General features: G+C 33.8%; 1 protein-coding gene across 2 annotated transcripts in view; it reads left to right on the top strand.

The window, feature by feature from the left end:
• Window positions 1–25,362, top strand: part of CSMD3 (CUB and Sushi multiple domains 3) — a 1,245,616-nt gene that overhangs the window by 177,806 nt on the left and 1,042,448 nt on the right. For both annotated transcript variants that reach the window (XM_078441978.2, XM_078441977.2), the window contains exon 3: window positions 16,500–16,612. In XM_078441978.2, coding sequence (XP_078298104.1) covers window positions 16,500–16,612 — 113 coding nt within the window. The remainder of the gene's footprint in view (window positions 1–16,499; window positions 16,613–25,362) is intronic.

Below are 25,362 nucleotides of genomic sequence, written 5' to 3'. Positions count from 1 at the left end.
GAAACTAATACTACACTGTATGATAACTAACTTGAATTTAAATTAAAAAAATAATAGTAGACTTGAAGAGATGAAACCAGGCCAAAGGGGAAGAAGCACTCCACAGAATATTTACTATTGGAAGGAAATAAAGCTAGAGGGGAAAGGAAGGGGTTAGAATTTCCAGAATACAGAACAAACTGACTATTCTGCTGTGCACCATGCTATTACCATGGAAGGAGGTGGATTTAGCGGGCCCTGGAGCCAAGGGGGTAAGCCACCCAGCAAATGTTGACCCCATTAAGGGGAATCACATGCCCATCACTAGAACCACTGAGAAAAAGACTGCTTCTAAGAACAAAGCTAGGATCCTCAAAGCAATGTAAACCACTTACATTGTTCTTCCAGAAACAAAAGAAGAGAAAGAGCTTCTACATCTCAAAAGAGAACAAATGACAAGGCAACAGGCTTTTTAATGAGATTCGGTTTTGGACATAATTGTTGCAATGCTGATTAGATATCCAAGTGGGAATGTAATATAGTGGTCAGATATATAGGTGTGGAGGTCAGGTAAGAGGCTGTTGAGACATAAAAATGTGGCACCTATCAAAGGATCTATGCTTTAATATTCAGAGCAAAATTTCACAGTAGAAACAGTGAAGTCATGTCTCTGTCCACACATATGTAAAAGTACCCAGCTACAATAATGATGCATCATATTATAAAGGCCACTGGACCAACACAAAGAAAGCATTTTTCTAGGAATTTTTGATCAGGACTCCAAAATAAAATCCTACTTGAACAGCGTTTTTGTTACAATTTTTTTTTCATCTGTATTCTTCCATTCACTCCTATCCACTCTCTTTTTTCCTTATTTCTTCTCATTTTTTTTTCCTTCTCATTTTATTAACATACCAGTTAATTTTATGAGCATTACCTCCAATGTTACTATCTAAAATTTAAGTCTACCGGGGCGCCTGGGTGGCTCAGTCAGTTAAGCATCCGACTTCGGCTCAGGTCATGATCTCGCAGTCCGTGAGTTCAAGCCCGGGGTCAGGCTCTGTGCTGACAGCTCAGAGCCTGGAGCCTGCTTCCGATTCTGTGTCTCCCTCTCTCTCTGACCCTCCCCCATTCATGCTGTCTCTCCCTGTCTCAAAAATAAAATAAACGTTAAAAAAAATAAAATTTAAGTCTACCATGAATAAAACTATGAAGTTTAATAGCATGCCATCCTCATATGCTCTCAAAAGTTACATTTTTGTCACATTTACAAGAATATTCTAAATTCTCCACAAAATCAGCAAATATTTTAATATGTAAAATAAGTCCATTCCTTTCTCTATCCTACAAGACTAATGAAAATAAAAATAATTGATTAAACTCCTCCATATAATCATCTGGTTTCAATGTACAGAAAGTTTGGTCTTCATAGAATATAATTTCTGAATATGTTTACCAGTACTTAGTTGATGAATATTTTTCTGTTTTATCTATATCTTTGTTGATCTAATGTTGAAAAACTTACATTATTCAATTCTTTCTCAAATAATTTCTCATCGTTTAAGACCATGGCAATATTTGGAATATAAATTATTTTATGAACTTTTTCATGCAATAATTTATGTATGTGTTTATTTAGCATTATATTTGCCATGGTCTTCTCTTTCAATTACTTTACTTTTCTTCTCATCTTCACTCAATATAAAAAATAAACTATTTCTATTATTCCAATGATATTCCATCAAAATGGCCTGCTTGGGATTCTCACTCTTCCTCTCTCTCTCTCTCAAATAAATAAGTAAATAAATATTTTAAAAAAGAAATAATAACGATATTTATGTTATGTGATAATTATTAAAAAATCATTTTTGAAGGGGCTCTTGGGTGGCTCAGCTGGTTAATCATTCAACTCCTGATCTCCACTCAGGTCATGATCTGATGGTTCTTGGTATTGAACCAGCATTGGGCTCTGCACTGACAGAGTAGAGCCTGCTTTGAATTCTCTCTCTCCATCTCTCTCTTGCTCCTCCACTCTCTCTTTCTCTCTCAAAATATACAAATAAACTTAGTCCTTTTGAGGCAAGCATTATGAATTTGATACCTAGGCTAAATTAATAGTTATGAATATGATAAATGCTGATTCTTAAACCTAACTAGGTATTTGCTTCAATCATGCTATCATTCTAATTTTGTCTATGTAGTAGTAGAAGCGTGAGAACTGGAGATGTAAATAAGCAAGTACTGTTTTTTCCTTTTCTATTATTTTCACTAAAACATACTCATTGGCATTTGTCTATTGATATTTATTTTCTTTTCTTTGTGTTTTTCATATTAGAATACATACTTATTTCAGATAAGATGTATTCCTTTGGTTAGAGAACCCATAGTTTCTAGATGGTGATATACCACTTTGGACACAGACAATGATTTATCTTTCTTTGCTATACTCCATAGCATCTGATGTCTCTGTGGCTATTGGTAGGGGAACAAGTATCTCAAGTCCCTGAACAATCTTGCTTATTTTTTGCCTATTTTCCCAGTGTAATTGTTAACAAAGTCTCTCCAAAGAGCCCCAAATTAGAAAAAATAGACACATGGCTATCTATTAGCCTTATAGAAAGAATTCAATAATTTATATTCATTGCAGGTATGATCAATGGTTAACTTAGTTTAGCTTCTCACATAGTAACTTCATTAACTTTTAAAGGAATGTGATTCTAAAACATTCTCCTTCAATTGGGTGTTAAAAATAAAATGTATTTCAATCGTCCAAATGAGTTTCTACCATACTTATCAAGAAACGGTTAAATGATTGGAATTTTCTGGTGCTACTGTATTCTAATCAATTTTAATACTGTACTATTAATTTCTTGATAATAGGAAAAAACTATTACAGGAAATTTGTATGTTTAAAACAGATGAGATATAGTGCATATCTAGCACAACTTCAAATCATATTTCCATGTTTTTTTAAAAACTAAATTATATACATTTCTATATTTATATATTTGTATATCATTAAAGTATAAGTAATTATTATTCTCCATGTTAGTAAATATCACTCAAGAATCCCTAGGATATTGGGGAGCCTGGCTGGCTCGGCAGTAGAGCATGCAACTCTTGATTCAGGGTTGTGAGTTCAAGTCCCATGTTGAATGTAGAGTTTACTTAAGGATCCCTAGGATATTGAATGTGGAACACCAAGGTACATAAAGATATTATCTCTAAAGTAAAACAGAATATTTATACCATCATCTAATTATGTTTGCTAACATGTATCACATTTAATCATCTTCAGTGTTACGAAGTGTAAAATTTTACAATTTTTTAAAGGTATTTTCTTTATCATATATCATATCATATATACAGAGACAGATTATAATTTTATTTAACCTAAAATAGACAAAGTTTTCAAAAGGCTACATCATTTACCAGTTGTATTGATATATGTATATATATATAAAGAGATCATTATCTCAAAGACAGTTGTGAAAATTTATAAGAAAGTGATGTTGGGCACAATGGATAAAATTAACGATTATGTACACTTTGTTAGAGTAATTGGTATAGTCTCAATTGCATCTATTCAGTATCTTTTAAAACAAAGTATTGACTTAGAAGCAGAACTAAAACTACTCTGTCAAAGAGCCCACACTTTTCTAATTTTTAGAATATCTAGGTTAGACTGTATAGTATCTTTATAAAAACATATTTAATCATTACCAGCATAAAGCTTTATTTAAAACTCTCCAACTACAGTGTTTTATTTACTTTTTGTACAATTTAATACTTTATCTAAATCCATAAAACTGGTGAGTAGCATCAAATATCAAAATCTTTTTTATGATCGGTTTAGGTTAAATAAAAATTTGTCTTCATCTCTGGACTATAAAGAATATAGAATAAGTATATCTATATTAGATATCTCTGTAGGGACATTGATTAAGTGTATGGTCATTTCTCTTTTAAGAATAAACCTTTTGGGGCACCTGGGTGGCTCAGTTGGTTGAGCGTCTGACTTCAGCTCAGGACATGATCTCACAGCTCACAGGTTCAAGCCTTGCATCGGGCTCTGTGCTGACAGCTCAGAGCCTGGAGCCTGCTTTGGATTCTGTGTCTCCCTCTCTCTCTACCCATCCCCCATTCATGCTCTGTCTCTAAAAAATGAATACACCTTAAAAAAATGTTTTTTTAAAAAAAGAACAAACCTTTTAATGCCTAGGAAAAAAAAGACAAAATTCTATACTTCCAACATACACATGTATTATATATAAAAAACATGTCATATAATTTTCATGTTTTGCTAAACTGAGAGATAATCAATAATATCTTTCTGGGAAACACAAAAAGCCATTAATTTTGAGTTAAATCCTTATCTATGTGTATTGGATAAATGGATCAAACAGTTGTTAACATGGAAGAATACAAAATATACATTTGTAGAATCATGTTTTTCTTTTTCTTCCTTAGTGAATGTAGAGGACCATAAGAATTACAGTAAAATTCAAACGTCAAGGTAGTATAATATGGCGTGTCAGAGGTCTTTGGAAGGTACAAGGAAAAGACAGCAGTGTTTATAGCGGATGGAGGGAATCACTTCGCTTAATATCAAGAATTTCAGGTTTCTAAGGACAAATATGGTCTCATCCCATCTCTTCCGTTCTTTCTCCTTTTTTCTCCCCTTTCTTCCTAATTGGAAAGTTTTATCAGTGATTAGGGGATATAATAAAGTTCTCATCTCTTTCTTACTCATACATTTACCTTAAGCAAACATCATGTAATGGGTCTTTACTAATTTTATATCCAAAATAAAAGGCTTAGGAATGTTAAACCTGGCGGGGGGAGCAATTTAGAAGAGCATAATAGCATATACCTGAAGAATTACACTTAGTTACATAATCCAAGTCTATTGTAAGTATTAATAATTTGGTGCTATAGGAAGAAAATTCTGGTTGGTTATGAAAGAACTTTCTAATTCTCATGTTTGTTATTAAGAGTGAATAACAATAACAGCAAACACTTCTGTAGTACTTGCTAAATGCCAGGCATTGTTCCAAGTGATGTGCTTGGATTCACTTACTTAAAACTGACAAAAACTTAAGGTGTAGGTACTATTCCCATTCATATTTTGCCAGTGAGAAAGCAGATAGGGAGGGAACTAACTTGCCCTATGTCACACAATAGCAAATGGCCAGAGATTTACTCCAGGGAGTCCAACACCAGAGTTATCATTTAATGTGTTTATGCCAATAAGATGAGCCCTGGGTAGCTTTATCACCAAAATAATTATGGTAGAAATAGTATTTATCATGTGTGAAGCACTTGCTAAATTTTTATAAGCATTATCCCACTTAATCCTCACAAAATAGCTATGGGATAATTCCTTGGATTAACCTCATCTTACCCTGAATTTATTGAGATAAAATACCTTACCCAATATCACATTACTGACAAGCAGTGAAATATGTGTTTTCCAGTTGTATACCCTAGAATCCAAGCTTACGGTCTCTAACTTCAGCTGCTTCATAAAACCCCAACTTTGGAAAATATGTTCATGAACAACTGCAGGTAATTATGCAAGATGGGGACCTCATAAAATAGATTTAAATGTCTAGCATTCATTAATTGCCCACCATAAAGTCACTATACTTCAAAACTTTTCAGGTTCAATTACACTGTCATTGGAATTATGATCATTTATACTACCAAAGATAAGTGGCTCAGTGAACGAATAAATAAAATAAAATCAGAAAGAAGGGACATTATGCAAGTTTGGCAATATTGGCAGAAGACAGTGGAAAAAAATTGCAAAGACTGATTTTGAAAAAACTTTCTAGTAATATATTACATGGGTCCTGGGTAAAATGTTGATCCTAAAGATGAAACTCTAACATCACAGTAGAGAATGAGTTTTATGTAAATGGAGTAACTCTAGATACAGTGAGTTGAGAACATGCTCAAACTTTTTGAGGGAAGAAAAAGTTTTCTCGATGGAATAGTGGTTATACAATATTTGTGCATCTCTAAGGTTCAGAAAGTAAGGGAAAAAACCTAAAATACTTAAAGCATGTAAATATGTAATAACAAGAATAATAATTTCAGACCAAGGAATGAAGGTCAGGGAGAACTTCACTACCTTTCAGAAATCAGAAATTTGCAGTGATGAGCTCAATTGTTTGTAAGATCAAAACAATTGCTTTAAACATAAATTCTAGTAAGCTGATGGAAAAATCTCACCTCTAACACCTGTTAAAGTCCATGCACCTACCTGTCAAGACATTATAATAACTAGCACTTTTAATCCACTATCTAAATCTTACGGAAGTGGCAAAATCTATCAGAGAACAATGTTGGCAAGAGAAGTATTCTGGCAAGTTTCCAAGATTTACAGGTACTTCATTCAATACAGTGGAAAGAATATGAAAGAGTGGAAATGAAAGCTGGTCACCTACCTTTATATCTATAACTTTACTATGTTCATAGTCATATCCGTATCTACCCTAATCCCTATCCATATCCATATGTATATCAATGTATGTACTCATTTCCATATCTGCGTCTATACCTAACAGATGTTCCTAACATTGTGAATTTGCTTTCTCACATAAGATGCCGTTTTCAGGAATTTTATATTTGAGAGAAGTTTCTGCTCATTTAATTGCAACAAATGATATAATTATTCAAATATTGCCACAGCCATCTTTTCCTTTGATATTACAATTAGTGACATCTTGATGCAACCATGAATTATCGGGCTGTGCTTCATGTACCCAAATATCAATAGGGTATACATGATTTATTATCACAGAACAGTCATTATTTTAAATATCTGCTTGTTCCTGAGGTTTTCCCATTCATTCTGAAATTAAATAGATTAACAGTTCACTTCAGCAAAGAATTCCCTGTATATCACCTGGATCATTTTTAAGAACTGTATAACCTTTGTTTATAAGAACAAAGTAAAATTGTAAGATACTTTGATCTAAATTTCTTACTGTGAGTAATGAGAAATCATCATGAGAATGCTGGTTCTATAATACAATTTATCTTAGCTATAGCATGACATAGAATGCAAATGAAAGGGCAGTAGATTTGGAGTCACAGTACTAATGAAACTAACACTTAGTGGCTATTTCTTAGATTCCAGAAAATATACCAGGCCATTCCACATGAATTCTCTAATTTAACCATCACAAAGCTGGGGATTTGGGGTAATGTTACCACTTTTATTTTAAAAGAAAGCTTGCTCTCTTTATCTTTTTCTACTCCCCATGTCTGTTTCCACCCAAACTCGTTATAAGCAGTAATAAGAGAATAGCCTTTTAACTTAAAAATATGGCTTTTGGGGCACCTGAGCGACTCAGTCAGTTATGCCTCTGACTCTTGATTTCCGCTCAGGTCATGATCTCATAGTTTGTGGGTTCAGGCCCAGCACTGGGCTCTGCACGGACAGTGTGGAACCTCCTGGGATTCTCTCTCCCGTTCTCTTTGCCCCTCCCCTGCTCATGCTCTGTCTCAAAATAAACATAAAAAAATAAAAAAATGTTAACTATATATGTGTGTGTGTGTGTATTTAAGGAGCATTTGACTACATTGTTGTAGTACAGATCCAGTCATTCTTGACTCTCAGTCTCCTAGAAATAACACCTCGTTAGAAGTTGGTAAACATATGTCTCACATTCAGGTCCTTTATCCATTTTGAGTTTATTTTTGTGAATGGTGTGAAAAAGTGGTCTAGTTTCAACCTTCTGCACGTTGCTGTCCAGTTCTCCCAGCACCATTTGTTAAAGAGACTGTCTTGGGGTGCCTGGGTGGCTCAGTCGGTTAAGCGTCTGACTTCGGCTCAGGTCACGATCTCGCGGTCCGTGAGTTCGAGCCCCGCGTCGGGCTCTGGGCTGATGGCTCAGAGCCTGGAGCCTGCTTCCGATTCTGTGTGTCCCTCTCTCTCTGACCCTCCCCCTTTCATGCTCTGTCTCTCTCTGTCTCAAAAATAAATAAAACTTAAAAAAAAAAATTTTAAAGAGACGGTCTTTTTTCCATTGGATGTTCTTTCCTGCTTTGTCAAAGATTAGCTGGCCATATGTTTGTGGGTCTAGTTCTGGGGTTTCTATTCTATCCCATTGGTCTATGTGTCTGTTTTTGTGCCAATACCATGCTGTCTTGATGATGACAGCTTTGTAGTAGAGGCTAAAGTCTGGGATTGTGCTGCCTCCTGCTTTGGTCTTCTTCTTCAAAATTACTTTGGCTATTCGGGGCCTTTTGTGGTTCCATATGAATTTTAGGATTGTTTGTTCTACTTTCGAGAAGAATGCTGGTGCAATTTTGAATGGGATTACATTGAATGTGTACATAGCTTTGGGTAGTATTGACATTTTGACAATATTTATTCTTCCAATCCATGAGCAGGGAATGTCTTTCCATTTGTTTATATCTTCTTCAATTACCTTCATAAGCTTTCTATAGTTTTCAGCATAGAGATCTTTTACATCTTTGGTTAGATTTATTCCTAGGTATTTTATGCTTCTTGGTGCAATTGTGAATGGGATCAGTTTCTTTATTTGTCTTTCTGTTGCTACATTGTTAGTGTATAAAAATGCAACTGATTTCTGTACATTGATTTTGTAACCATCAAAACCCTAGAGGAGAAAGCAGGAAAAGACCTCTCTGACCTCAGTCGTAGCAATCTCTTACTCGACACATCCCCAAAGGCAAGGGAATTAAAAGCAAACATGAATTACTGGGACCTTATGAAGATAAAAAGCTTCTGCACAGCAAAGGAAACAACCAACAAAACTAAAAGGCAACCAACGGAATGGGAAAAGATATTTGCAAATGACATATCGGACAAAGGGCTAGTATCCAAAATCTATCAAGAGCTCACCAAACTCCTCACCCAAAAAACAAATAACCCAGTGAAGAAATGGGCAGATAACATGAGTAGACACTTCTCTAAAGAAGACATTCGGATGGCCAACAGGCACGTGAAAAGATGCTCAACGTCGCTCCTTATCAGGGAAATACAAATCAAAACCACACTCAGATATCACCTCACGCCAGTCAGAGTGGCCAAAATGAACAAATCAGTAGACTATAGATGCTGGAGAGGATGTGGAGAAACGGGAACCCTCTTGCACTGTTGGTGGGAATGCAAACTGGGGCAGCCGCTCTGGAAAGCAGTGTGGAGGTTCCTCAGAAAATTAAAAATAGACCTACCCTATGACCCAGCAATAGCACTGCTAGGAATTTACCCAAGGGATACAGGAGTACTGATGCATAGGGGCACTTGTACTCCAATGTTTATAGCAGCACTCTCAACAATAGCCAAATTATGGAAAGAGCCTAAATGTCCATCAACTGATGAATGGATAAAGAAATTGTGGTTTATATACACAATGGAGTACTACGTGGCAATGAAAAAGAATGAGATATGAACCTTTGTAGCAACGTGGATGGAACTGGAGAGTGTGATGCTAAGTGAAATAAGCCATACAGAGAAAGACAGATACCATATGTTTTCACTCTTATGTGGATCCTGAGAAACTTAACAGAAACCCATGGAGGAGGGGAAGAAAAAAAAAAAAAGAGGTTAGAGTGGGAGAGAGCCAAAGAATAAGAGACTCTTAAAAACTGAGAACAAACTGAGGGTTGATGGGGGGTGGGAGGGAGGGGAGGGTGGGTGATGGGTATTGAGGAGGGCACCTTTTGGGATGAGCACTGGGTGTTGTATGGAAACCAATTTGACAATAAATTTCATATATTGAAAAAAAAAGAAGTTGGTAAACATTTATATAATGAGACAGGTATTATTCTTATCCATGATGCTTTAAGAGTTTCCATTACGTTGTACTATAAAATGGTACATTGTCATTATTTTTTTTAATTCTTAAATAAACAGACCATTATTCAAAGAGCATATGCATTGACATTATAAATTACTTTCTTGTAATTTAAATTTAAACCAATTTTGCATTAATTACCAAATAATTATTTCAGTATGTTTCCTGTTAGTCATTGATGGAAAGATATAAGTTCGTTAAGTAATTCTCCCTAAATCTAGTTACTCTATATAAAGTGTGAGACATCATTAATGTTTCTGAATCTTTGTAAGTGGAAATGCTTTAAGAATGTTTGCTTTCATCTAAAAGGGACCATAAGAAGTAATAGGGTCACTCATACAACAGCCTCTGATAAATGCTTTGCCTAGTAAATAATAAAATGTTAAAATATATTTGAGGTGTATGTATGATTAGGAAGCAGGGAGAATGATGCTATACATTAGAAACTATAAAACGTAGGATGAAAAATAAACAACATGTGTGCCATTCTGTCACATAAGAGGATCTACTGGAAAAAAATGGCCATAAACTAGCCCTGGGCCATGAGAAATATTCACCAAATAACAGTGAAATATGAAAAACAGAGGAAATGTTATAAATTTTTCATTAAGCTAAATGTCTTAAGAGGAAATGATTGTTCTTTAATCTGAGTTTACATGCATATGTGCTAAACTTATGATGGTAGAAAATGGTGATTGTTTTGATAGCATAAAACAAAGTCACTACTTAAAATTAATAAATTTCATGAGCACCTGGGTGACTTAGTCGGTTAAGCATCCGACTTTGGCTCAGGTCATGATCTAACAGTTCATGGTTTAGAGCCCCGCGTCAGGCTCTGTGTTGACAGCTCAGAGCCTGGAGCCTACTTTGTATTTGTGTCTCCCTCTGTCTCTGTCCCACCCCCACTCACACTCTGTCTCTCTCTCAAAAATAAACAAACATTTTTAAAAATTTTAAAAATTAATACATTTCAATCCTCAGCCAATTTTTCTCAATTTTTAACATTTAAAAAAAATAATATCTGAAGGAAATTTACATTGCATCACTCTAGGATTTTCCCCTGATATATTTGCTGACTAATCTTACTTAGTTTTCCACTAGGAAAATCTCTTTGCTAACCACTAGTGATATTAGCTGTAAATGCATCAACAAGTACAGATGGGCATTCCACATTACCTTCCTGGCCTTTAATTTAATGACCTTAAAACTGTGACACAGTTTTTACCAGTATCAACTACTTAACGCCATCATGTGGGTAAAATTATATTCTTATCTATTCCAAATATCTGTTAAGAAATTTATACAGGCATTGTGAAGAAACAAAAATGAATTAAATATGTACTGCCCTCATGAAAAAATCACATTACTTATGGTAAAAATCACTACTGGAAAAGAAATGCACTGGAGTTAGAAGTTATGGGTTTACTTCTTTGCTCCACTGCTCACCAGCAGTATGAATTTGAACTATTTACTGATCATTTTCGAACTGTGATTTCTTCAATTGTAAGTCAGAGAAAATAGAGTTTCACTATGGTATTCTTTTCAAAGGAACATAAAATGCCATTCACTATGCAGTTTTAAAATACATCAATACGAGGAAATATAATTTATAATTCAATGATTTAACAATATATGCAAAACACCAAATTTCACAAGTATCTGAATCAGTACAAATGATTGATGGAAAAAGATCATACTTATCCATAAAAGACTGTGATTTTTAGATTACCTAGAAAACATGTTAATTTCAAGTACAATACGTGTATATTTAAATATTATAATTCATAGTTAATATTAAAGATAAAAATCATATTAGCTTTGCCTGAAAAGTAAGTTTTAAAACTATATAGTTATATCCTGAAAAATACTTCAAATAGAGGTGCCTAAGATACATAATCTCCCTTCAACTTTTGAGGTTACTATTATGGTGAAAATTATGTCTTATTCAACAGGAATGTCTATGTAGACTACCTGAATTTTCTTAACAATTGGAGTCCCTTGACATTTTTATGATTTTTGAGAATGCTGTTCTAAGAACACAGTTTTTTTGTTTGAAAAAGCAAGTGCTCTGATGGCATTCACGTTCTCCTACCACCCAAATTCATGAACTTAACAGCTGTTTATTGAGGGCCCTCCTACATGATAGATACTTCATGAAAGCACTGCTGATAAACTAGTGAGTTACAAGGAATGACTTCAGAAAGGTTAGCATCCAAAGGAGAAAGAAAGATGCTTAATAAATAACTACACACAGAAATACTAACTTACAAAATGAAGTCTTAAAAGTATAGACATGCAACAGAAATTTATTGGGATTTTGGTTATAGACCACTGAAATAAAGTGAATATCACAATAAAGCAAGTCAAATGAACTTCTTTCATTTCCCAGTGCATATAAAACTGTGTTTACCCTAGACTGTAATCTATTAAGTATGCATTATGTAAAAAATGGACATTAAATATTTTAATTTAAAAACGCTTTATTATTTAAAAATGCTAACCAATCTCTGAGCTTTCAGTGAGTCATAATCTTGTGCTAGTCGAGGGTCTTGCCACTATGTTGACGGCTGCTGACTGGTCAGGGTGGTGGTTGCTGAAGGCTGGAATGGCTGTGGCAATTTCTTTTGTTTTTTAAGATCTTATTTATATGTAATCTTTGATGTATATAAAAGCATAGCCTAGTATATGTTGGTATAAATGGCATATTTTAGGGGTGCCTGGGTGGCTCAGTCAGTTGAGTGTCTGACTTTGGCTCAGGTCATGATCTCATGGTTCACGGGTTTGAGTCCCACGTCGGGCTTTGCACTGACAGAAAGTAGCCTGTTTCAGATTCTCTGCCTCCTTCTTTGCCCCCTCCCCCACTTGTGTTCTCTCTCAAAAATAAACATTAAAAATTTAAAAAAAATCTTAAATCAAGACTTGGATGTTCAACCAACTGAGCCACCCCAGTTCCCCATATAATCTTTTATGTATTTGAAACTATAGCCTAGTATATTCTGGTTATACGTGACATATTTTAAAAAACAAGGATACAAAAACATTGAAGATTAAAAGATGATCTAGATTAATTCTAATAAATTAAGTTATAGCTTTATGAGTATCAAGATAAAGTTTACGATCAGATTATTAGAAATATAGTAGCACTTCATAAAGACAAAATATTCAATTTACTAGGAAATATAATCATTTAAACTGTACACACCTAATAATGTAGCCCCCAAATATATTTTAAAATGGACATAACTACAAGGAAAACTATAAAAACTACAATCATATTGTGAGATTTTAGCATATCTCTTTCATCAACTAGTCTATCAGATTTTTAAATTATAGTTAGCAAAGAGAACACTTGAACATGATTAACAAATCTATCTAAAAGATATACTAAATGCTGCTCCTAGCCAATGATAAATACTCATTACAGTAGTCAGAGTGATCCTAGAATAATGGTTCTCTGGGAATGGATGAATATGTTAAATTGCACGGCAAAAATAACTCTACAAATGGGATTGAGACAGATGTTATAATAGGAAAATATCTGAATTATCAATTTGAACACAAACTAATTACATGAGCATGTAAAAGTTGAGAACTCTCTCCATCTGGAGGCAGAAGAAGAGGCAACAGAAGGATGAGGTGGAAGGAAAGACTAAAGATATTTGAAGAAAGAGAACTCGCACTGCCCTTGCTGACTCTGAAAAAGCAGGAAGGGGCCACAAACTGAGAAATGCAGGCAATCTCTAAAACCTGAGAATGACCCCAAGCCAACGTGACCTTAGTCCTACAACTGCATGGAATTTAAATCTGGCAACAGCTTTATAAATTTGGAAGTGAGAGCAGATATAGCTCCAGAGGTTCTAGAAGCAATGCAGCCCAGCTAACACTTTGATTTCAGCTTCATGAGACTCCAAGCAGAGAACCAGTTGAGCTACAGTCTACCAACCCCCACATAACTATGAGATAATAATGCATATTCAGTTTGTGTTAATTTGGATTAGGAATAGAAAAATAATATATTTTCCTTCATAAGAAAACTAGGCACATAATAAAAAATCACAATATCTGACCCATAAAACAAATCTTGAGACTCTCAAAGGATTCAATTCATACAGAAAATGTTATCCAATTGCAATGCAAATGAGATATACATGGTAAGCAGATATAACTAAAGCAACTCATTGGTTTATAATTTCAGAGATATGCTTCTAACCAGGAGCCAAATAGGAAATCATGCAACTTACTCAGCAAAAAGAGAAAAAATTAAAGTTTTAAATGCTGATAAACCTTAGAGAAACTTCCAGATAAGTATGTACAAGTGAACTTCTGCAAGAATGTTGATGAAAACACACTGGACTGATCATAGACAACCCAAATGCCCATCAACTGTAGAATGTATAAATTTAGTGTGGTGTATTTATTGCAATAGACTCCTATACAGCAGTGGTTCTCAAAATGTGATCCATGGATGTTTGAAGGTCTTTAGGCACTTTTAGGGGTTCTACAAGATCACTGAACTAGCCACTTTTTCATGGAACACCTCTTTACTGGAGTGACTGACATAAATGTTAATCACATCTGTTATGTCTGGCATATATTTTTTGAAACACACACACACACACACACACACACACACACATATCCCCACGCCCACGCATACACACATGCAATGAACCTGAATTGTTACTTCAAGGGAAAACAACTGACAGGATCTGTTGTTAATGATGAAATCTGAGTTTACAAGTAAAAAAAAAAAAAATAGAATTTTGGAAAGCTTCAATCCATTACTGTAAGCTTTAAAGTTTCTCCAAGTTTAATGACTTCTAATGAGATCAGTAGCAATAAAAATAAATGTGATTTTTTTGATAGTTTATAATAAAATGTAACAATTGGAAGATCTAACTCAAATGATCAATGCTTGTTAAACGTTGCCTGGATAAAAAGGACCCATTATAAGAACGAGGTGAAACAATGAATTTTAATGCTACACAATACAACAATTAATTCAACATCAAAACTAACTTGTGAAGTTTTTGTGTAGTATCAAAGAGCATCCACTTTAATCTGCAAAGGCTATTAGAAATAGCTTCCCTTTTCCAACCACACACTTAAGTGAGGCCAGAGTTCTTCATATCCATCAACCAAAATAATGTAATCCAAAATATTGAATAAAGAAGTAGATTTGAGAATCCAAATAATTTCTGCTAATAGACCAGATATTAAAAAGATTTCTAAAAAACAAAATACAAGGCATTCTTTTCATTTTTGTTTTGGAAAAGATACTTATCTTGAATTGAAATATGATTGACGTAAACATGTAATGTGCCTATTCTGGTTATTTTTAAATTAAGTAACAAATGCACATGTAAAAAACAGTTCTCAGTTTTATTTTAAATAGGGCAAATATTGGGGCACCTGGATGGCTCAGTCAGTTGAGCAACTGATTTTGGTTCAGGTCATGATCTCACGTTTCGTGGGTTCGAGCCCACGTCAGGTTGTGCTGACAGCTTGGAGCCTGGAGCCTGATTCAGATTCTGTGTCTCCCTCTCTCTCTGGCCCAGTGCTACTCACATTCTATCTGTCAGTCTCTCTCAAAAATAAACAAAACATTAAAAAAATTTAAATATGGCACATGTTGATAAATCCCACAAAATCTTTTTGGGGTTCTTAATAATTTTTAGAGTATAAGCACACCTGAGACAAATGAGAGTTACTGTTATACGGCAATGAAATATATGGTAATTTCAATGTAGATTAATCCTGTACAATGTTGGGCAAAAATAGCAATTACTGTGTATTTAAAAAGGCATAATTCCATTGCATAACATTACTAATTCTTATTCTAATATTAATAATAAACATGATAAAGTAAAGAACATAAAAGGCAATTCATAGAAAAATTAAAAAGTATGTACTTTCATTAATTTTAGAAAAACTATATTCCATGTATGTGGTTTTCTTTAATTCTTAATTTCTCTTTTCTGGTTTAGAAAAAGTATCAGTTGTAAATTAATTACATAACCAAGCTTGTAGCTATATTCAATAAAGTATTAGCAAAATAAGCAATACATTTTGGTAAAAAATCAAATATTTGTTTTGTAAAATATGCAATATAACCAAAAAGCAATTTGCATCTATTAGTTTTAATAGAACTAACTGAAATTTTAGAATATGATAAAGCAAAAAAATCACATCATTTGTAGACTCTTCAGTTTCAAGATGTCATATCTGGATCACAGTTTTCCTTTAATATTAAATTTTAGTAAATACCACTCTTTTTATATATTCTAAACTATCAGGAAAAAAAATTATTGACAAATATATCTTCTGCATATTCAGTTGTTAAAATCAGGAGCAAAAGATACCTAAACACACACACTCTCACAATTCATTTCCCAAAGTCTAAATTGATCAGTATTTTCATATAGATGACATATGTACTAGATACGATAGTTATGCACGTTCATATATATGTAAATAACCGTATATTTATATATACCTACAGGAATTGTTTTTGAGGAGTGAGTTTTAATCAACATAAATTCGTTTATAAACCCTCACATACACACACATACACACTTATTTATACAAAGCTTGGGGATTTGATAAAATGACTTTTAATGCTCTTTCAACTCTATTAGGTAAAATGTCTATAACACTAACAATTAATTTCATTTATGTTTTTAGGTTAACAGGATTCCATCTGCCACCGCCAGTGACAAGTACCAAATCTGTGTTCTCACTACGTTTGACCAGTGATTTTGCAGTTAGCGCTCATGGGTTTAAAGTATATTATGAAGGTAAGTGATATTAACATAAAATGACCACTGCCCAGTGTAATTGAGTCAAACCAAACTTCTCTGGGGTGGAAATGGTAGAAGAATCATCAGACAGGAAAATATTATTTATCCTGTTAGCTCAAATCTTATCCTGAGGGTCACGTTAATCATCATTAACATACAATAAAATGATGGAATTGGTATGCTTTAATGTTTCACTTGCAGTGTACCTGAAGAGAGGAAAATCTTTCCCTTAAGTCTTCTTAGGAGATGAGACCATGAAACCATTATGGGGTTAGACATTCCCAAAAGTGAACCGAATATGAGAGTAACAGGAAATTAGGTATGATTTGAGATTCAGGCATCACAGACTCCACCCTATTTTCCTGTGTATTTTGCCTCTCTGCCAGAAAATAACCTGGTAATCTGTCTTCTCTGCAAGTTAAGAGTCAAGAAAAACAGTCTATTAAGAGACATGAGTTTATGTCTTCCATTCTAAGCCAGACTTTACAGTTCCACATATCCATAATCCCTAAAACCATGAAGTGTTACCTAAAACCATACCTAAATACCTAAAACCATAAAGGAAAACCAAGAAGTTCTTGACACTAAGGTTTTACTTGGAAGTTGGTACAAACTCATTTTGGCATCAAAACATGACCGGAACTAATTGGAGGCCACTAATAACCTCTATTTATCCACATAGTGTGGTTACTCAAGTTTCATTCTGCAAAGATTGTTTGATAATCCAGTGTACCGCAGGCTCTGCTGATGGCGTTAAAAATGTATAGAATCTGCATGTGTTCCCTATTTACAATGTGAAAAAAATTCTGACGGTAAAAATACTCCATTCCCAAAGGTCTCAGATGGAGTTCATGGACTTGTAATTACTTCTTTAAGTTGCACCTAGTTTAGGGAAGAGTCCCTCCCTACCTACAGGAATAGCATATCAGATATCAACTCACCTCCCCAGGGGACCATATTACCAGAATGCATCACACGAGATATAAAATTATCATAACAGATACATAAATACAGTAGCAGGGGTGGTTACTTTCTAAAGCACATTATAATTCAAAATATGATATGTTTAAAGAGCACACTGGAAAACAGATATAAAGTAGACTTGCTTTAGTATAAAGGTTAACAGTTTGCATGTGAGGAAAGTTTTAAAACAAACATTTCATCTTAGTGCTATCTTTCTCACTAGAAAAAAAATCCTCTAGCAAACAAATGAGTAAAAATATTTTCTCCTTTTTATACCCTAAATAATGACACATCACAGCAGTTTTTACACTATTTTCTACCTAATACATTTCTTAACTATCTTTTGTCTGGCAGTGGAGGCTGCGTTCTAACACTTATTTTCCTCCGTTGTGCTAGTAATAATCCTTATTTTTCTAAGGTGATTTCACAATAATTGAGTATTTTATCTTGGCAACTTAATTCATAGTTTAAAACACTACAAACACAAAGGTTTAATTTTAAGTATAATTTTGGCAATATTGAAGGAGTTAGTAATACAATAATTTTCTATTAGAGGCTCCTTAATAGAAAACCTGTACTCTGTTCATCAAAATATAAATATATTTTAGGCTGGTTGATTCTTTCAGTAAGTACTAAGTATACCAAAAATGTAGTAACTTGGAACATGAGTTAAGATGTTGCCGAGTTTTCTGGTTTGGCTGTCAAGTGTCATGAAATACACTCAAAACTATTTTCAAAGCTCTCTATTCTTTCTAGATGCACAACATTAAATTTCTGTCTTTTCTGCTTTTCAAGTGTCATGAAATACACTCAAAACTATTTTCAAAGCTCTCCATTCTTTCTAGATGCACATTAAATTTCTGTCTTTTCTGCTTTGTAAAAATGTATTCATATATCTTTATGACACTTAAATGTTTTGGAGGTCCTGACTTAAAATATAAGGTTAGACATCCATATAGTATTGAGGGATTGGTATTCATGCTACAGAACATCTTCAAGCATTGATTTGTGATAGCACCTTCCACCATGTTTACTAGCTTTCTATTGGTACTTAACAAATGAATACAAATTTAGCATCTTAAAACAAAAATATACTAACTCACAGTCCTGGAGCTGAGAAGTCCTGGTGATCTCCGCTAGTTTCTCCGTTCAGGGTCTCGCAAGGCTGAAATAAAAATGTCAGCTGGTTGGTCTCTTATCAGAAGGCTCTGGAAAGAAACTAGTGCCCATTGGTCCTAAAGACCTCTCTCTTCCTTGTTCTTGGGCTCTAAGTGTGAGAGCCAGCAACTGCTGCACTGTATCTTTCTCATTGTTGAAATCTCTCTGATTTCCCCTTCCCCATGTAAAATTTGCTAAGCTTAATTACATTTGCAAGGTTCTTTTTGTCATGTCCTGTGACATATTCAGTGGTTCGAGAGATATCGGGTGGTAACAGGTGGGAGGGGAGAGGAAAAGATGGGCGTCATTTATCCTACCACACCATGCCACACTAGCTAACATTTTCTAGAGGGAGTAGCTCTGAGTTGTTATTAATTTAACCATGGCCAATGATACTGTCAAGGCCAGCAGGTGTGGTGGCCTCTCATTCTCATATCCTCTTGGCTATGTTCCAGGCCCCTCAGTGAGTGCCTAAAAACATGGATAGTACCAAACTCTGTATATACTTTATTTTCTCTTATACATACATACTAAAGTTTAGTTTATAAATTAGGCATAGTAAGAAATTAACAATAAAATGAATAATTATACTAATATACTGTAACTAAAGTTATGTGAACTGCGGCGCTCGCTCTCTCTCAAAATATTGTACTATACTCACCTTCCTTATGACGCTGTGAGATGATAGAATGCCTACGTGACCAAGTGAGGGGAATGACGTAGGCACTGTAGTGTAGAGTTATGCTACAATTGAACCTCTGATGATTCGTCAGAAGGACTGTTGGCTCAGAGACCACAGTTCACGCCAGGTAACCTAAACCGACAATAGCGAATCTGCAGAAAGTGAAACTGCAGATAAGGCAGGACTATCATACAGTGACGTCCAGGAAATGTAGTTAAAAGTTTCAAAGCCCGTTTTTCACACCCTTACATTTTTTTAATGTTTGGTTATTTACTTTGGGGGGTGAGGGGGTAGGCGTGCGTGCACGTGATAATGTGAGTGGGCGAAGGGCAGAAAGAGAGAGAGAGAGAGAGAAAGAATCCAAAGCAGGCTCTGCTGTCAGCACAGAGCCTAACAGCAGGACTTGATCCCACAACCTGTAAGATCATCACCTGAGCCAAAATCAATAGTGGGTGGCTTAATTGGCTGAGCACTCAGGTGCCCCAACACCCCTACGTTTTGAATCCAAGCAATCATATCACAATTACATCAAATTCCAACTCTGGACCCTCCTGAATCTACTAATCCGGACATTTCCTCTAAATTTATACCTGCATGATTTTTTTATGTTTTCATTTTATTTTTCAGATGATCCTAATATCTGAATCTTATTTATTTTCATTCCATCTTCCTGTATATAATCATTTACAGTTTTTTTTAATTAAAGTGTGGTTGAGACATGCTGTTACATTAGTTTCAGGTGTACAACATAGTGATCCAACAAGCTTATAGACGCTGTGCTCATCACATGTATAGTTACCATCTGTCACCATACAACCCTATTAGAATACCGTTGACTGTATTTCTTATGGTTTACCTTTCATCTTAATCTTTTAAAATGTCCTTAAATCTCGTCCTTGTGTATTTGAATTTATGAGATTTCTATTTATTACTAATAGTTGTGAATTTATCTGTGTTTCTCAATCTGCCAACACTGGACCACACATATCAGAACCATCTGGATAATTTGTTAAAATGTAAAATATAGAATTCTTGGCTCCAATTACATATCCTGAATCACACTGTGGAGTGAAGTCCTAGCATATGCATTTCAATTCCAATTGCAAATCCAAAATAGAATAAATAAATGATAAATGTAAGTCAGTCTCTGATCTTCACAGAACCCAGTTATTAAAATCCTTTATTGTCCTATTACAGCCCATTTACTTAAAAACTGTCCCTGTTTCCTAAATTTTGATCAAGTTGACTTGAAACATTTTTCTTTTAAACTTCTTGAAGTCCAAGTTGTGAGTTTTTAAATTTGTGTGGAAAATTTCCCCATTAAAACTAGCTGTATATATCTTTATCTTTTCTCATTACTGTCTATCATACACCTCTATATATCTTGTCACTATTTCCCAAAGTTTGTTTTATAGGACTTTTTCATTTGTTTATGTTAATAAAAACAAATGAGTAAAATAGTGTTCTATGAAACAATAAATTTGAGAAAAACTAATGTATACCATGTTGGATAGTCATATAACCATTTTTCAAAATTTCATTGAGATAAACCTGATTAAGATTGTGTTCTGCGGAACACACAATGAGAAATGTGCTTATATCTTTTCTAAATCTGCCAAACAACTCAAAATATATTCCAGTTTCTACTAAAAAGCTATTTTGTGTAATAGAATTGTTTTGCATTTTGCTTCAAAGATGCATAATCATTCTTTATAGGTAAAAGAGCATATAATTACATACTATGGGATATTTTACCCTTTTAGAATCATTTATTGTGGAAACAAAGTAATATAATGAAAGCATATTGTGGATCATGTATATATAAATATTATATATATGATAGTAAGTGGTTACTCTAATGTTTATGAGAATCTCAATAAATAATTTCAGCATAATCAGTGAGCCAATTCAATGATCAGAAACAGACTTAAAATTACAGTCTTGAAAACTCACTTCAAACACAAGGTAGTTGTTATGCCTTAATGATTATTGATCTGTATGACCAAGTAATTAAGAAAACATAGGGTTAAAATGTTCACCTTTAGAAAATATCCAGTTAAATCATTTTCACATTTTAATTCAGAAGTACAAAAATTTGGCTAATAACACTAGTATTACTAGGTAACATTTACGGAGTTATTTCTTTGGGCCGATCACAGTGCTAAACATTTTACAAGTATTTTCTCACCCTAGAAAATTATATGAAAAATGTAATGAGCAATAATTTAGCAAAAAATTAAGGTTAATATAAAAATATGTTTAAATGACCTACCAATGTAAACCCATAAAAATATGTTTAAATCATCTACAAATGTAAACCAGACCTACAAATGTAAACCCATAAAGATATGTTTAAATTATCTACAAATGTAAACCATATACATTTTCGAGACATTTTATATCTAACTATAAACCGTAATTCCATTTATAGTTAAATGGATATGATCACATAGAGTTTAGTACAAAGAGTATTAAAAAATAAAAATTACTGATAACGTATATTAAAACAATATGAACATAAAAGCTGAAATGTATTCTTATTTATTTATTTACTTATTTGAAAGAGAGAGAGAGAGAGAATGCAAGTGGGGGAGAGGGGTTGTGAGAGAGAGAGAGAATCTTACTTTTAGGTTCCACACTCAGTGCAGACCTGATCCCAGAACATTGGGATCTTGACCTGAGCGAAAATCAATAGTTGGATGCTCAAAGGGCTGAACCACCCAAGAGCCCCCATTCTTATGTATATTATATGTGACCTATATATTCTTTGTCCTTTTTAAATACTTGGCATACAAATGAATATTTATACTACTTACTATTCTGTTTAACTATCTGTCACAGATGTTTACTAAAAGTTTATCCTTGAGAACAAAAAAAATGACATTAGTGATTTTTAATTTTAGGGGTTCTTTTCGATTCCTAAGCTTTAAAAATTTAAATTGCAGTACCATGAAATTTCATGAAGAGTTTATAATCTAGGATCAAGTTAATTATACTTCTGACCAGACAGTTGAATTGTAGCAAGAGAAATTTATGTAATTAAATCACATATATTAAACAGGTTGGTAGCAATAAAGGTAAGTTGGGTTCATAAAAGAAGTTAATGGATCATCCACCTTAAATACTTCTAAGAATAAATGAAAGATCTTACATTAAAAAAACCCACAGATGTCATACATGTAAAGACATTTTCTCCTCTTGATCAAATTCAAATCTTTTGCCTTTCACATTTCATAGTCAACCTACTTAGGCACAGAAACATCCTAATCCTAAACTGACCTTCTAAGTCATGATTGTCTTTTCTCCCTTTTAAAGAGTTGGAAGTGTTCAAAATCCCAAATTAGAGAATGACACCTTTTTCATAAATATCATCTACAGAATGAAGTTAAAGGACACAGTATTATAATAAATATGTGGATGGCTTTAAACAAGAGTTTATTAAATTTTGAGTTGTTTTACCTCTATTATCCAGGAAGATATAAATCACTTTCATGGTGCTCACAACAAAGCTTCAATAGTACTATCAATTTGTAAATGATTTCAGAGTTTTCAATATTTCAGCACAGTGTAGCATACACAACCTCCAAAGCTACATGGTTTTCCAGTATTGTTTCTCACCTATTACCTTAATTCATAAGATAGTCACATGAACACGAATTAAATTTCTACATGTACTATGCTATTTAAACTCTTCTACAGTACATCTCTGTCTCTTATGCCCTGAACACCTGTACACACCTTTGTGACCCATGAATTTCTTATTCTTCCAGACTTCGTGCAAGCCTTAATCATTTCTGGAAAGTCATTTAGGGAATCTAGAATTGAGCCCAAAATGTTCAATGATGTTTTTTCTATGTGCTCAGATATGTACATACCTTGCCACAATACTATATATTACCATTTTGTATGGTTTTGCTCACACTAGGCTATGAGAAGCTTAAGGGTATAGAATCGATTTTACTTATTTTGCAAACATGCCTGTTGGCATATGGAAAGTAGTTACTACATGCTTGTAAAACTCGCCTGATATATAAGATATCTAATAATTTCATCAGTAATGAGGACAAATTTAATGCATCTCCCACTTTCCAAGAATTAAAACGCCACTCGGTGTCTTAATGGGCAGACATAGGCTATGTTTAACCACCTAGAACTTGTGATATTAATTGATATTTACCTGGAAAAGGTAAGATTTAGTGAAATTTAAGGACTTTTCTTTGAAAAAGCCATAAATGTTAGGTAACATTATTTTTCTTTTAAGCATATTTTCTTTGCTGAAAAATCTTTACTTTCTTGAAGTAAATAGTTTCTTTATGAAGTATTTTTAAAAACATAAAACCACTCATATAGGATAAAAGGAATATTAAGATGAACACGAAAAATTGCTAGAACCAGTGATATATGAACTATTTAATCTTTGTGCCTCATGTGGAAAAGATAGGATGATGTTGAAGATTGTATTCTATTCCCCAGAAATTGAAATATTAAACTTCTCATTTCACATTGAATTTCTTTCTTTCATATATGTTGCTAAATGTATTATGTATGTCAATTGCTATAATTTATCATTTTTATTTTGAATGTTAGAATGAAGTTTGAGACAGTGATAATTTAAGATTCTAATTATATGTGAAAGATTTTTTGTGTGTTTCATACATTCAAATACCATACATTGTGATAAGTTGTTATAATTGGTAGCTTATAAGAAAATATACTATATGCTTGATTAAAAAAATAATTTTTGATGCTGTCCAGTTCTCTGAGCATCATTACCTAAGAGACTTTTTTCCATTGGATACTCTTTCCTGCTTTGTTCAAGAGTAGTTGGCCATATATTTGTGGGTCCATTTCTCGGCTCTCTATTCTATTCCATTGGTCTACGTGTCTGTTTTTTGCCAATACCGTACTATTTTGATGATTATAGCTTTGTATGTAATACAGGCTCAAGTCCAGGATTGTGATGCCATCAGCTTTGGTTTTCTTTGTCAACATTACTTTGGATATTCAGGATCTTTTGTGGTTCCATACAAATTTTAGGATTTTTTGTTCTAGCCCTGTGAAGAATGCTGGTGCTATTTTGATTGGGATTACATTGAATGTGTAGATTGCTTTGGATAGTATTGACATTTTAACAATATTTGTTCTTCTAATCCATGAGCATGGAATGTTTTTTTCATTTATTGGTGTATTCTTCAATTTCCTTCATAAGCTTTCTATAGTTTTCAGAGTACATATCTTTTACTTCTTTGGTTTGGTTTATTCCTAGGTATTATATGTTTTTGGTGCAATTGTAAATGGGATTGATTCCTTAATATCTCTTTCTGTTGCTTCATTATTGGTGTATAGAAATGAAACTGATTTCTGTACATCGATTTTATAACACATAGAAGAATGAAACTGGACCACTTTCTTACATCATAAGCAAAAATAAATTCAAAAATGGATGAAAGACCTAAATGTGAGACAGGAAACCATCAAAGTCCTAGAAAACAGGCAGCAACCTCTTTGACCTGGGCCACAGCAACTTCGTACTTGACACGTCTCTGAAAGCAAGGGAAATAAAAGCAAAAATGAACTATTGGGACCTCATCAAGATAAAAAGCTTCAGCACAGTGAAGGAAACAATCAACAAAACTAAAAGGCATCCTAAAGAATTGGAGAAGACATTTGCAAATGACATATCAGATAAAGGGTTAGTATCAAAAAAACTATAAAGACCTTTCCAAACTCAACACCCAAAAAACAATAATGCAGTGAAGAAATGGGCAAAAGTCATGAATAGACACTTTTCCAAAGAAGACATCCAAATGCCAAACAGACACATGAAAAGATGCTCAACATCGCTCATCATTAGGGAAATACAAATCAAAACCATGTTGAGATATCACCTCACACTGGTGGCTAAAATGGCTAGAGTGGCTAAAATGAACAACTCAGGAAAAAA

This window comes from Panthera onca, chromosome F2, assembly GCF_046562875.1.
Source record: "Panthera onca isolate mPanOnc1 chromosome F2, mPanOnc1 haplotype 2, whole genome shotgun sequence".
Taxonomy (NCBI): Eukaryota; Metazoa; Chordata; class Mammalia; order Carnivora; family Felidae; genus Panthera; species Panthera onca.
The sequence above is the reverse complement of the archived record's forward strand: the minus strand, read 5'-3'. Positions and strand labels throughout refer to the sequence as shown.